Source organism: Geospiza fortis, unplaced genomic scaffold (assembly GCF_000277835.1).
Source record: "Geospiza fortis unplaced genomic scaffold, GeoFor_1.0 scaffold987, whole genome shotgun sequence".
Taxonomy (NCBI): domain Eukaryota; kingdom Metazoa; phylum Chordata; class Aves; order Passeriformes; family Thraupidae; genus Geospiza; species Geospiza fortis.
In genome coordinates, this window is record NW_005054844.1 from 18,566 (window position 1) to 32,671 (window position 14,106).

At 39.3% G+C, this 14,106-nt stretch overlaps 1 protein-coding gene across 1 annotated transcript in view; it reads right to left on the reverse strand.

Annotated features, from left to right (window-relative positions):
• Positions 1–1,789: 1,789 nt before the first annotated feature.
• LOC102031646 (nipped-B-like protein) overlaps positions 1,790–14,106 on the reverse strand; it is a 21,456-nt gene continuing 9,139 nt past the window's right edge. Inside the window, exons 4-8 of the mRNA XM_031065527.1 lie at positions 12,083–12,182; positions 10,982–11,133; positions 9,744–9,904; positions 2,686–2,779; positions 1,790–1,970 (exon numbers count right to left, since the gene is read on the reverse strand). Of these exons, the coding sequence (XP_030921387.1) occupies positions 1,885–1,970; positions 2,686–2,779; positions 9,744–9,904; positions 10,982–11,133; positions 12,083–12,182 (593 nt within the window). The 3' untranslated portion in view covers positions 1,790–1,884. The remainder of the gene's footprint in view (positions 1,971–2,685; positions 2,780–9,743; positions 9,905–10,981; positions 11,134–12,082; positions 12,183–14,106) is intronic.

Consider the following 14,106-nt stretch of genomic DNA (forward strand, 5'->3'; position numbering starts at 1 on the left):
CCCCATGCATCCAGTGCTGCTGATTAAGCAATTTTTGCTTCCTAACATAAAAAAAATTTGTTTGGAACATTTATTTCCCAGTTTTAGGTGACAATGGTAATCATATATTTGAGTGGAAGTAGCTTATGTCGAAACCCAGGACATTCCTCTGGCTGCCTTGGATGGCTCAAGTCCCTGCTAGGGAGCTCAGAGACCTTGGCACAAAGCCAAAGACACCTGTGCTTTTGATTTTAAACCATGGAGAAAATTATCAACTTTATGTGAAGATTTACAAGCCACGAGAGTTTAAGTAGAATGATAGCTAGTTTGTCACAAGATAGAAAAGTAGAATTTTGGGGTTTTTAGAATGGGAGTTCAGAAGCCAAGATGGAGGGATTTGGACGTGCCTTGTCCTTGCTCTTTCTTCTTCTTAGCCTCCATCTTCTGTGTGATGGTGGCACTTTTGGATTGGTTTAGAGTAGAGACGGACTGTCTAACATAGGTGATAGGTATTGGAAAATTATTTTAAATAAAGTACATGTAGTTCTTAGTATAAAAAACTAACACCACCTCTGGGACAGTCAGTGTGCCACGGACCGACCTGCTAGACAGACCTCAGCAGGTCAGAAAAAAAATGCTATAGATAAGAGAAAATAAACAACCTTGAAAACCACAGCCGAGGAATCCTGACTCCTTCTTCGATTGCGGGACTGGGAAAAAGAGACATTCTAACACCTCGGGGTCATCTCGACCACAGAGACTCCAAGAGTTTAGATTCACAATGTTGTTAAACTGATAAGCTCAAACATCAATTTTGTGTAAGGAGTTAAAGAAAAACAACCACATTTAGTCTCTGCCATTTACATAAGTCTCACAACAAGTCCTTTAGCACAAAACCTCCTAAAATACTGATGCAGGCATGCTATACAATTACTTCTCGCTTGCATTTGAGCCACATTTCTTCTATCACTATTTACCACAGTATATGCCTGCAGAAGATGAACCACAGTGATCATTCAGCAGTAACAGAATCATAGAATAATTCAGTTAAGAAGGAACCTCAGAAGGCCTTTAGTTAATCCTTGTGATCAAAGCAGGGTGAGCAAGACCATGTGTCCTGGTTCTGACCAGGACAGGGTCAATTTTTGCAGTAGTTGTGAGGGGGCATGGCCAGGACCCAGAAGTTATTCTATACTACCTAACATCATTGCTAGGGGCAAGGGGAAAGGGAGTGTCTTCTGGGGAGAAGGGGCTCCTTCCAGCGAAGTAAGTGGGGCAGAGGAAGCCATCCAGCCATCTGCTATTTTAGGGGAGTTTCCATGTGAATAATTTCCTTTCTTGTACCCTTTGTCATTAGTATTGTTGCTCTCACTGTTACTTTTCTTATCTCATTGCTGTTTCCAGTAAATTGTTCTTATCTCAACCCATGATCTTTGACCTCTGTATCTCCAATTCTCCTCTCTGGCCCACCACCCACCACAGCAGGAGGGGGAGGGGAAAATGGGAGAGCAAGAGAAGGGCACATAGTTTGGGAGAGTCTTGGTGGAGGTACTTAATTGGGAAGTATCCCTCCTAAACCATGACACCATGTTAGGCAGGGCTAATCCAGCCAGGTCTTGAAAACATCCAAGAATGAAAAATGCACAGATTCTCTGGGCTTTTCTAATGCTCGACTGTCCTGATAGTGAAAAAGGTTTTCCTTATATCTAGTCAGAACCTCCCATTTCAATCTAAGTCCATTGTGTCTCATCCTTGCTCCACAATACTGTGGAAAGCCTGACTCAAGTCTTCCTGATAATCTCATAGGTATGAGGAAACTGCTCTAAGGTCTGCCTGTTCATTGTGTGTCATCCCATCTGTGTGTCCCTGTCATCATCATCATCTACATCCACCCTCAAAGACTTGTTATCCAGGCTGCGCAACCCCAATACCCTCACCTTCTCTGGAATCTCCCCCATCTCCTCTTCTCCTTCTCCACCTATTCTGACCACCTATAAAGATTTAATTTTGTTTCAGGATTAAAGAGAAGAAAACAATATTGCTTCTTTTTACTATTGCCATGTAAATACATAAGCACTGAATACTTAAATTAACAAGAATATGCCCAAACCCCTACCTTACTAATCTCATCTATCTCAGTCATTGCTTCTTAGGGAGAATATTAAAAACAGCAGTATGCATTACATATTTTAGCATAAAGAATTATTTTCTCAGCTGACTGACAGTTTATCCTATTCCTTGTCCACAGCTAAGGTTTTCAGGCTTCATTTATGCTATATATATAATGTTCATTGAACTACTTTTAATTTCATGTTCATAAAATTTGATGATGGCAATCAAGACAAGCATTACATGTTAAAACACTTTTGAGCTGGTTAAGAGTTCAATACTTGTAATGCTGCCTTGAAATAATTTCTTATGTAGATCAACTGAAACTATTCCTTTAAAGAATTGAATACTCATATTGGAAAGAATTTAAAATTATTCTGTCCTTCATGAATTTGAGTTTTGTTTTGAAGTATGATTAGTCAATTTTTGAACCTTCAGAAATTTCTTCTGAATCAGGGCTCAAAATAATTTTGTATCAAAAAATTAATGACATACTCTTTAGCACTACTGGAATACAGAAGTTGGGAGAACTAACTTTAAACTCTGTGTTTTAAAACTGGGAAAAAAATACATTCATATATATGACTGCTAGATTACCTTTAAGGGTTCCATCACTTCCAGATGGAGAGCAGACTGACTGTGGTGACCTCAAGGAAAAAGATGCAGCATTCCTTACTGAAGGATCGCCATCCTAAAGTGACCATGATAAAAAAAAAAAATAAAATTATGAACACTTCATAAAATAAAGACCAAAATTAGTACATATACTGATAAAATGAACTGGATGAAAAAGCATACAAAAATATTAGAAAAATATTTATTTCTATAAAAAACTTTGTCATTTGGACTGCTATTAGACTACTATATAGGCAAAATTAAAAAAAAAAAACAGCCTTAAGAATTTAGAACCAGAACATGCACACAAAAATAAATCCATGCATGTCTTCCAGCTAAATAAGCACTTTGGTTGACATTAAGATTTCATTTAGAAGTTTTCTGTTACATATAGTAAAGAGCTGAAAAACAGAAAGATGAACTCTCTACAATACCAACTGAAAGAAATTGAGTATAATAAGTAGATTTTTCTCTTTTTTAAACAAATTCAGCATTTTTTAAATTAGCCTACCCTTAAAGTTTACTATAATGCCATCTTACTTTTACAGTTAAGCAAACCAAAACTTTGTATTCATACCCTCCAACATAAACACATCAGGATTGAACAAAATCTGTAGCACACCCATTGTGGCAACTGAGATAGATGGATGTCAACTACACACTTCCTCTGACAATGGTAAATCAGCCAATTTCCACATGCATAGCAGTAGATCAGCCACTGCATGTTATGCCTTGTGAAGGCATAGTTCACACTGCTTAAGAATAAAGAAAATAGTTTGATATTTATGGACTGAAAGTGCTTACAAGGTAAAGAATACAAATTCATAAGAAACCATATTTCATCAATTTCATCACACATAGGCATTTACAAAACAATTCTATTAGATTGTTTTCCCCTCCCACAGCAAAATGAATCTAAACCTCATGATGTGCTATTCATTACACTTATTGTTCTAACTGCTTGCAAAAAGACTTGTTGCCTGGTGAGAAAGCCTCATGTGTAAAGAAATCTAATATTCTGATTCAATGAAATAAAAACAACTATACCTTAAACTTACATGTTTTTATTGCAAGTCAAAATGAATTAATTTGCTGATGTAACAGTTACTTGTTTATTTAATACACTGAAAGTAAGGAGATTATTATTTCAAACACTAATTATCATTGAATTATAATAAATCTCAAATCCACCAAAATACTGGGGGAACAAAAGCTTAGTAACTTTCATAGATATATTTTTTATTAGAACAGGAGAGGTCCTCTACCCATGGACTGCCAAGGACATAAGTAAAGACGTCTTTTATTAAATTAATTGAACTAACTAGGTAGGTGATCTTTCAGGCACACGCATGCCATTCCTGAAAATTTGTCAGCTACTGTAGAAGTCCTCATTTACTGTTTCCTAGATAAGAACTTCATCAAATGGTGAAATGTAAGCACAAACTTATATTCTGGGCATGTTCTCACATGCACTTACAGCCCAGAAAGCCAACTGCAGTCTGGGCTGCATCAAAAGCAGTGTAACCCAGCAGGTCAAGAGAAGTGATTCTGTCCCTCTGCTCTGGTGAGACCCCCACCTGCAGTGCTGCCTCCAGCTCTGGAGTCCCCAGCACAGGAAGGACATGGACCTGCTGAAGCAAGTCCAGAAGAGGCCGCCAAGATGATTAGAGGGCAGTAGTACCTCTGCTATGAGGAAAGGCTGAGAGAATTAGGACTCTTCAGCCTGGAGAAGAGAAAGCTCCAGGGAGACCTTAGAGCAGCCTTCCAATAGCTGAAGGGAGCCTGCAACAAAGCCAGAGGAGGACTCTTTATCAGGGAGTGTAGCAATAGGACAAGGAGCAAGGGCTTAAAGCTGAAAGAGGGTAGATCTAGATTAGATGTTAGGAAGGAAGTCTTCCCTGTGAGTGTGGTGAGGCCCTGGGACAAGTTGTCCAGAGAAGCTGTGTCTGCCAAATCCCCGGAAGTGTTCAAGGCCAGGCTGGATGGGGCCTGGAGCAACCTGGTCCAGTGGAAGGTGTCCCTGTCTACAGTAGAGGGTTGGAACTAGATGGTGTTCAAGGTCCCTTCAACCCAAACCATTCTATGATTCTCCAGTTTCTCAAAAAATGGTCCTTTACTTGAGTATATGCACAGTGAGCCTTCAAGTATATGCTTGCTGATTTAGTAGAATCGAATATTACAAACCCACAATATCCTGCAGACATTCATAACTTCTAAAGAACAAAATCCCAAAGCTAAGAAAAAAGATAAACAAAGTTTTAGATTTTATGATTTAATAATCCTTGTTCATAACTATCTCTGCCAATGTTAATACGGTTTTTAAAAAAGATGCAACATTATGATTAACATGATTGTTCATATATAAATGCAAAACTTGAATTACTTCAACTTGTTCAAACTGTTTTCTGCAGGACAGCTACTAAAATCAGTTTTTAAAGGTATACTTACTTTTTACTCTCGGTATTTTTCCCATTAAACTGAACAATGATGGTATGCTTTATGTTTTCATAGCCGGTCAGTTTTGAATGAGTTTCATAGAATTGTTAAGGTTGGAAAATATCTTTAAGATCATCAAGTCCAACCAATAACACAGCACCACCATTATGTTGACCATTAAACCATGTCCCCAAGTGCCACATGCACACATTTTTTTGAACACTTCCAAGGATGGTGACTCAACCAATACCCTGGGCAGTCTGTTCCAATGCTTGACGACCGTTTCCATGAAGAAATTTTCCCAAATATCCAATCTAAACCTTCCCTAGACCAACTTGAGGCCATTTCGTCTTGTCCTGTCTCTTGTTCCCCAGAAGAACACAACTCCCACCTGGCTCCACCCTCCTTTCAGGGAGTTGTAGAGAGTGAGAAGGTTCCCCCTGAGCCTCCTGTTCACCAGGATGAGCCCCCTCAGGTGCTCCAGACTCCTCCCCAGCTCCATTGCCGTTCTCTGGACTCGCTCCAGCACCACAATGTCTTTCTTGCAGTGAGGGGCCCAGAACTGGACACAGCACTCAAGGTGTGGCCTCACCAGTGCTGAGTACAGAGGGACAATCACTGCCCTGGTCCTGCTGGTCACACCATTTCTGTTCCAAGCCAGGATGCCACTGGCCTTCTTGCCCACCTAGGCACACACTGGTTCATGTTCAGCTGCTGTTGCTCAGCACCCCCAGGTCCTTTTCCTGTGGGCAGCTTTCCAGCCACAGTTTCCCAAGCCTGTAGTGTTGCAGGGGGTTGTGTGACTCAAATGCGGGACCTGGCACTTGGCCTTGTTGAACCTCATACAATTGGCCTTGTCCCATTGCTCCAGCCTGTCCAGATCCCTATGCAGAGCCTTCCTGCCCTCCAGCAGATCAACACTCCACCCCAACTTGGTGCCCTCTGCAAACTTGCTGAAGTTGCACTTGATCCCCTTGTCCAGGTCATCAATGAAGATATTAAAAAGGGCTGGCCCCCATACTGAGCTTTGGGGAACTCCACTGGTGACTGGCTGCCAACTGGATGTAGTTCCATTCTCCACCACTCTCTGGGCCTGACCATCCAGACAGTTCCTAGCCCAGTGAAGAGAGCACCTGTCCAACCCATGGGCTGCCAGCTTTTCCAGGAAAATGCTGTGGGAGACAGCGTCAAGGCTTTACTAAGGTCTGGGTAGACACATCCACAGAGAATGAGAGAAAATTTGTGTGGTAAGGAGATGTCTGAGTTGGCTTATAATATATTTAAAGGATTAGCTTTCTAAAATAAGGACTACATATGTAATTGCATATTTTAGTTCTAGGACAAATGAGTGTGTTTTTAAGAATTGTGCAGAAACACCTTTTGAGTCTTCAAATATTACCTGAAAAGGCTTCGTTGTTTTAAAAAAATGTTATAACTTCACCGCAGAATATAATGCTGAATGCTACTTCTTCTTTATGTAGATTGTTATTCTAGGATTTAATTATCATTACAGTGCAGAATTTTAAACACAGGTTTTCATTGATCACTACAAGTCTCTGTGCTCTCTGCTGCTATAATCTGAAATATGAGTGAAGATTTGCCATTTCTTCAAAGGTCCTCTTCATATTTTTACAAGTGCAGGTAAAAAATTTACTGCTGCTTAATCATCTTTATGTCACAGGGTTGAAACAATGCTTTTAGATATTTCTGTGCTCTATGCTTGTGTGTTTGGGTTTTTTTTTTAATTCCAGATTACTTTTTCAGAGCCTATAATAACTATAATTTGTAGTCAGTGGCAGGCTGTAGCAGTGCAAAGTTCCATGGCATTTGTGTAATGTGATGGTCCATCTTTGAGTTCTAGTACTGCTGCAAAGTCTCACTTGTGAAGCAGAGTAACCAGTTAGGCTTCATCTTTTAGGTAGGAGTGACTAGAAAGACTCAGTGAGCAAACTTCTGATGCTTCTTACAGTTCTCTGGACAGCACAGCTGAGCTACTCACCAATACCTTTTGGTGCAGCTGAAAACTAGACAAAAAAGGAGTGTAAATAAATTTTAAACATTTGCTTAAATCCTTCATGTATGGGACTTCTACAAAGACAAAACTGACAAAACTTTGAGAAAAATATATTATGAATATTAACTCATCAAGAAAACTTGAGTTCAACTCAAATTTATTTCCAAAATAACTATCTCTTGATGCTGAAAAAGCCAGAATAGATCTGGTGAGTTGAAGTCCCCCATGAGAACAAGGGCCAGTGATCGCGAGACTTCTCCCAGCTACTCATAGAACATTTTGTCTTCTTCTTCATCTTGGCTGGGTGGTCTATAGGAGATTCCCATCAGGAGATTTGCTCTGCTGGCCTTCCCCTTAATTCTTACCCATAAACACTCAACCCTACCAGTACCTTCATCAAGTTCCAGACAATCAGAACATTCCCTAACATACAAGAGGTATCTAAAGCCTCTTCTTCCTTGCTGATCCCTTATAAAGAGTTTAGTCCCATCCATTGCAGCCTTGGCAGTTCTGCTGATCCCCCTGCTTACTTCTCTGAGAACAGAAAATTATCATTTCATTATCACTGTGCCCAAGATGGCCTCCAATTATCACATCCCACACCAGCCCTTCTCTATTCACAAACAGCAGGTCCAGTGGGGCACTTTTCCTGATTGGCTCACTCACCAGCTGTGTCAGTTCTTCCACACATTCCAGGTACCTCCTGGACTGTTTCCTCTGCTGTGCTCTATTTCCAGAATAGATCTGGTGAGTTGAAGTCCCCCATGAGAACAAGGGCCAGTGATCGCGAGACTTCTCCCAGCTACTCATAGAACATTTTGTCTTCTTCTTCATCTTGGCTGGGTGGTCTATAGGAGATTCCCATCAGGAGATTTGCTCTGCTGGCCTTCCCCTTAATTCTTACCCATAAACACTCAACCCTACCAGTACCTTCATCAAGTTCCAGACAATCAGAACATTCCCTAACATACAAGAGGTATCTAAAGCCTCTTCTTCCTTGCTGATCCCTTATAAAGAGTTTAGTCCCATCCATTGCAGCCTTTCAGTCATGCAAGTCATCCCACCATGTCTCCATGATTGCAACTATATCATAGTTTCCCTGCTGCACCATGGCTTCCAGTCCCTCCTGTTTGTTGCCCATGCTGCGTGCATTGTTGTAGATGCACTTCAGTTGCATGTGCTGATGATACAAAACTAGGAAGAGTGGCTGATACACCTGAAGGCTGTGCTGCCATTCACAGGGACCTTGATAGGCTGGAGAATTGGGTGGAGAGAAGCCTAATGAGGTTCAACAAGGGCAAGTGTAGGGTCCTGCACCTGGGGAGCAATAACCCCAAGTACCAGCACAGGTTGGGGGTGGCCTACTAGAGGTAGGAGTTGGGGAATATATGTTCATTTAATGTCAAGAACTGCTTCTTATTTTGAAGAATTTACATTGCTGAAACAGAGACTGAGAAAAATACCTGATGAGATAGTGTATTATGATAGATTCCTTCATTACAAAACTCTCTTGTTGAAGATGTCACTTCTTAGCTAATATTTTTCATCAGCATAATTCTTTCATTTAAAAAGAGAAGTCTAATAAACTAATAACTGTCTTAGAGTTCCAGTGTACTAATCCCTGTAAGGAATTTAGGTAGCCTGGTGTTATCAATACACTTGTTGAATACAACAGTTTTTTACTTCCACAAGCTAATTTAGCAAGACAAAAGTTGCCCCTAGTTTTTATAAGGTAAATTAAATATATCTTTTTCAAAAAGGTCAAAAAAAGGCCCGCTTGTCACCAGGTTTTGATCAAGTTTTGTAACTGTTGTAGGCATCACTAAGACCGCATAGTTCAAAGAACTAAAAGCAAAAAATAAAAATGAAACTTAAGTGCTGTCTCCTTAAGAGGTGTTAAGAGACTGTGTGCCAAACTTGTAAAGAAGAGTCAAAACATGCTTCATCCACAGGATGAGATGCTCATTAAGAAAGTGAAGAAGTTGAAAACACCATGGGAGAAAGTTGCTGTTCTTTTTCACTTATATTCAATACTTTAGCAAGAATTTCTCCCACGTGAAATCAAGTCACTAGGAAAACATATAAATCAACCAGGCCATAAAAGCACATAATAGATCTGTAAGAAAAAATGTTAAAAGCAATTTTTGCCTTTGACAACACTACTATATTACTGAATAGGTTATGCAATTGTCTCATCTAATTGACAGGGGAATCTTCAGAAAGACGTTAACTATAAACCTATTTAGAATCTAGTATTATTTACATCAATATATTGATACAATAATTGCAGAGAGACTCTACCATCTCTTTATAATAACCTCACATGAGTAAGATTTTTTACTTTTCATACTTTCATCAGAATCAATGTCACAAACTGTTCCAAAGGACAGAGATCTAGAAAAATCTTAAAACTTGCACATTAAAGTTGCACACTTGAGTGCACACATCTGAAACCGAAATATATTTTCAGTGGTTTTATTCATCAACAGCATCCTCATAAAATATCTGACTTTTAAGGCAGCTAAATGCATGCTTGGTTTATCATAGTAAATATTTGTTTTATCATCATAAACTGATCCAGGTAACATACATCACTACTTATCCTGTGCACCATCTGTAGATAGTCTTCATTTGAGCCATGTCTAGAATTATCAGCATGATGATTAGCTGAATTTCCAGACAACTGACTTGAAACTTTATTTTCATGGAGATTTCTCATCCCAGCTGTGACAATGGGACTAGATACTGAAGCTGAAATACAGAAAAATAAAAATAATTATACCAATATAGTCACACAATCATTAACTCTAAAAAATCTCACAGAAAAGGCCATAATATTAATGTGTTGGATGCAGGAGGTCTAGGATTGTAACAAGAATCCCAACTTTCTTCACTGAATCCTTTTTCCACAAATACCTTGAATAAAATTAGTATCTAAGTTTTAAATTTTCAAGAGACTTAAACCTAAATTCCATGTACAGATTAGCCAAGCTTCACTCCACATCTATCCTAATTACAGTCAGCATCATACTCATAGGTTATAGAAAACTTTATTTTCCTCTATATAATATGCATTCTCTACCTTTAATAACTTCCAAGGTATTCATGAGACACATAACATTACATACAGAACACCTATATAAATTCTAAGCACACTGCTAAACTTTAGGAACAGATGATTTAAAAGAATCTAACAAGAATTCTACTTCCAAGAAAGGATAATGCCTAGATACTTAACAGTGTTCATGTTGTTCAAGATTGTTTTTAGAAAAGGGAAAAACAAAGAAATCCATTAATTCTGAAGGTCATCTTTGCCAGTTACTGCATACCTTGAGTATAATTCTAGCCAACTTAGCCTAGCCTACACTGCAAAGGTTTGGTACGGTTAAATAAGCTGGCAGCAAAATTTACATTACACTGGCAAAAAATATGTTTTCGCCAGTACAGATAAACAATTGCCATAGCTAACAAATAAAAAGTTTTAGGGTTTTTTAAATTTTTCTATTTTCATGTATATGTGACAACTATGCAAAATCAGTGTACATAGAGGAGAAGCATTAACACCAAGGTCACTGGTTCAATCCTTATATGGGCCATTCACTTAAGAGTTGGACTCAATGATCCTTCTGGGATTTTTTGAAATAAAATAAATACTACCACTGTACAGTCAGGAAAGCAAAGCTTAAGCATACCCAAAAAATTCTCTACCAACTCCAAGATTTGCATTAAGCATGTGACTCCTTCAAAGAAATTAGAGAGCTGTGAAACACACACATGAAGGTAAAGCTGACATAAGATAGGAGAATAAAATAAATATCAATGACTTACCTTGCTGCATCTGAGGATGTGGTGTGTAACTTGGAGGATGTGAATATGGCATGTATCCTGCAGGACTTCGAGGAGCATATGGACTAGGCACTGGACTGTTCTGTTGTGCCAAAAATCTGTTACCAGAGCTTGTTTGTGGTGGCACAAACCGACTAAAAAATAAAATTAAAAAGTTTGAAAAAGTTGGAAAAGGAAATTTATACAAATTTCTTATTTCTTTTAGAAGACAAAGGGAGCTGGGGGTGTTTAGTCTGGAGAAAAGAAGGCTCAGGGGACACTTTATTGTTGAAAGGAGGTAACAAGCAACAGAGCAAGAGGAAATGGCCTCAAGTTATTCTAGGGGAGGTTTAGATTATATATCAGGAAAAATTTCTTTACCAAAAGGTTTGTCAAGCACTGGCACACGCTGCCCAGTGAAGTGATTAAGTCACCAACCAGGAGGTATTTAAAATGTGTGTACATGTGTCACTTAGGGACACGGTTTAGTAGTGGACCTGACAGTGTTAGGTTAATGGTTGGACTTGATGATCTTAGAGGTCTTTTCCAACCTAAATGATTCTATAGGTACATGCTGCTTGCTGACACTCAAAGTTTGAAAAAGAACCCAAAAGTTGATGAGAAAGCTGATGGAAGACTGGCTAAATTACTGGGCCTATCCTCCTCTGAGCAGCCTTTTGTATAACTGTTACAGCAGTATTCCATGTTTTTACAAGCCTTCTTTTCCACCCTTCTGTCACACTGGTAATGTTATACATGCTGGAACACATAGCCTCTTCTCTCCTGTTCTCCTGCCACAGGTAGAAAATAGCTGTAGGGGTGTCAGGAGGCAGGGGTATTATTTTAGCGGGAAAGAAAGTTTGCCAAAATTATGTGAGGGAGGGACAGCAGGGAATTCTGACTAATCAGAATACAAAGATTACTCACTAGCAAAACCATGTTGCTTTTCCAGCTGAAGAAACTCACCCTGCTGTCAGACAAATGCAAAATATATCCTGACACTGATCACCTTCCATTCACATACTTGCAAAATGAATTGACTGTCACTGTAGATAGAAGTTGCAGTTTGCTGCCCATCCCACCCCATTTAAAAGAGAATGTTACCTGGAAGGGCTATGTGAGATAGTGGTTTGTTGATAATTAGAAGATGCAGGACTACCTCTCATGGAGTTCTGAGAAATATTAAACTGCGACATCATCATCCCTATTAAGAAGATAGCAGCATTACTTTACATGCATTTCCTTTTTAATCAATGAAGTCTCTCATTTCAGAAATTATTATATACAAAGAGATTACAAACTTTACAAACATTGACATCTTCTATCTACAACTGTTAGAAAACATTTTTAAAATATTGATTTCATGTAAGATGTCCATTTACACCATGACATAAAAAAAATGTTCCCTAAAGGAGCATTAAATCAATAATAAATATCAACGGCAGTTCCCTCCTCCGGTCCTTAGCTAGTAACATTTTATAACAGGCCACATACTCCACGCCCCAGGCTTGTGTGTGGAGTACTCAATGTGCCAATAAGATTTGGAAACTTCACAACAACTCAGAAGAACACAGAAAACTTATCTCCCATTTTTAGATCAAGTACAACAAACAATCACCTCAGGCTGAGTGGTGCAAGATATTCTCCCTGCTCCCCTAATGCCCTAGTGGTTCCTTTCTAGCCAGGGACAACAGCTTTCTATTCCACCTCCACCACACTTAAAAGGAATGTTATCAAAGAAGGTGCTGAAATATTTTCAGTTGCAAAGAACCACCAGTATCCCATCTGTAGTCTCCAACAGCCTGTAGATTGCCACAGCCATGCTTTGAAAATTCAGGAGTTGTACTAGATGCCAAGCCACAAGTACCAATGGGCCTGGAACTAACTTGCATCTTTATTAGGGAGAATTTAAATGAATCTTTTTTGTTTTCTCTCTTCCATACAGATATAAAGAATTTCTAACCACCACATAACACTGGAAGTTGAAATGATACAGGTACACAAGAACTTATATGACTTTTAACCAGGTGATTTTAATGATAGAATTTAACGTCTTGCAGCTAAAACAGCATCAGAATTCACATACACACTTGTGGTGGTTTCAGTTCAAAACCAGGCAGAAAGACCAATTTCGTGTTGTGGTTTATATTTGCCAATTTAAGATTTCCCCAATTTGAAATTTTCCCAGCCAATGCACTAAAGAATGTGGTAGGTTTGGTGCTGGCCAATCACCAATACACTCACTTCCTGCTGTGAGATAGGATTAGGAGAAAGGCAAAGCAGGCTCAAAACTTTAAGAGGGTATAAAGAAAATTTTATTAAAAGTAACTAGAAGGAAAAAAGTAGTAAGAATCAAAACAAACCCTTCAGAACACTTCCCCTCACAACCTTTTCTTTCCTACAGACAATGTAAAGAAACCACACCCAAGATTTCCAGTCAGTTTACCACCTCTAAAATAGTCTTTCTTCAGTTCACTGAGGGAGAGAAGTCCCTCTTGTTAAGGTTATAGAGACTTCTCCACAAGAGGAAAGGAAACAGTTCTCTCGTCGCTCTCAATTTGTCACGAACAGCAGCCACCCAGGGAACCCTGCCATCATGAACTCCTTCCCATTTCCACAAGCCTTCCCACAGCTTGTCGATGGGCCACATCTACTTATGGGGTACTGTTTTAAAGATGAGCTGTTCAAAGGTGAAAGTTCTCCTTATTGTCTATTTCTAAAATCATCTTCATCCCTGGGAACAGAGATCTTCTTCTTCTCCTGGAAGCACAGGACTACTCTTCTCTCTTCCTCTGTTTAAACTTCTCATGGGATCACAGCCATTTCAACATCTGCTTATCTTAGCATGGAGGCCTTTGCTCGATATCAATTTGAACACTTGCATCTCCCCATAGTTTCATGCGTTATAAGGAAAAAGAGTTCTTTCTCCATAGCTTACAAGAGGATTTCAGCTCCAAAAACAAGGCATCTCCTCCTCCCTCCCATCTGGGACTTAACTTCTTCCTCACTGACCTCGATGTCTTCATGCTGTTCCTTTACATGCTTGCATCTTGTTCCTTTCTCTCACTCGAGGGAGGCTTGAAGCACTGAAAGGGTTAACATCCTGCCTAGGGCCTACCTGACACGCC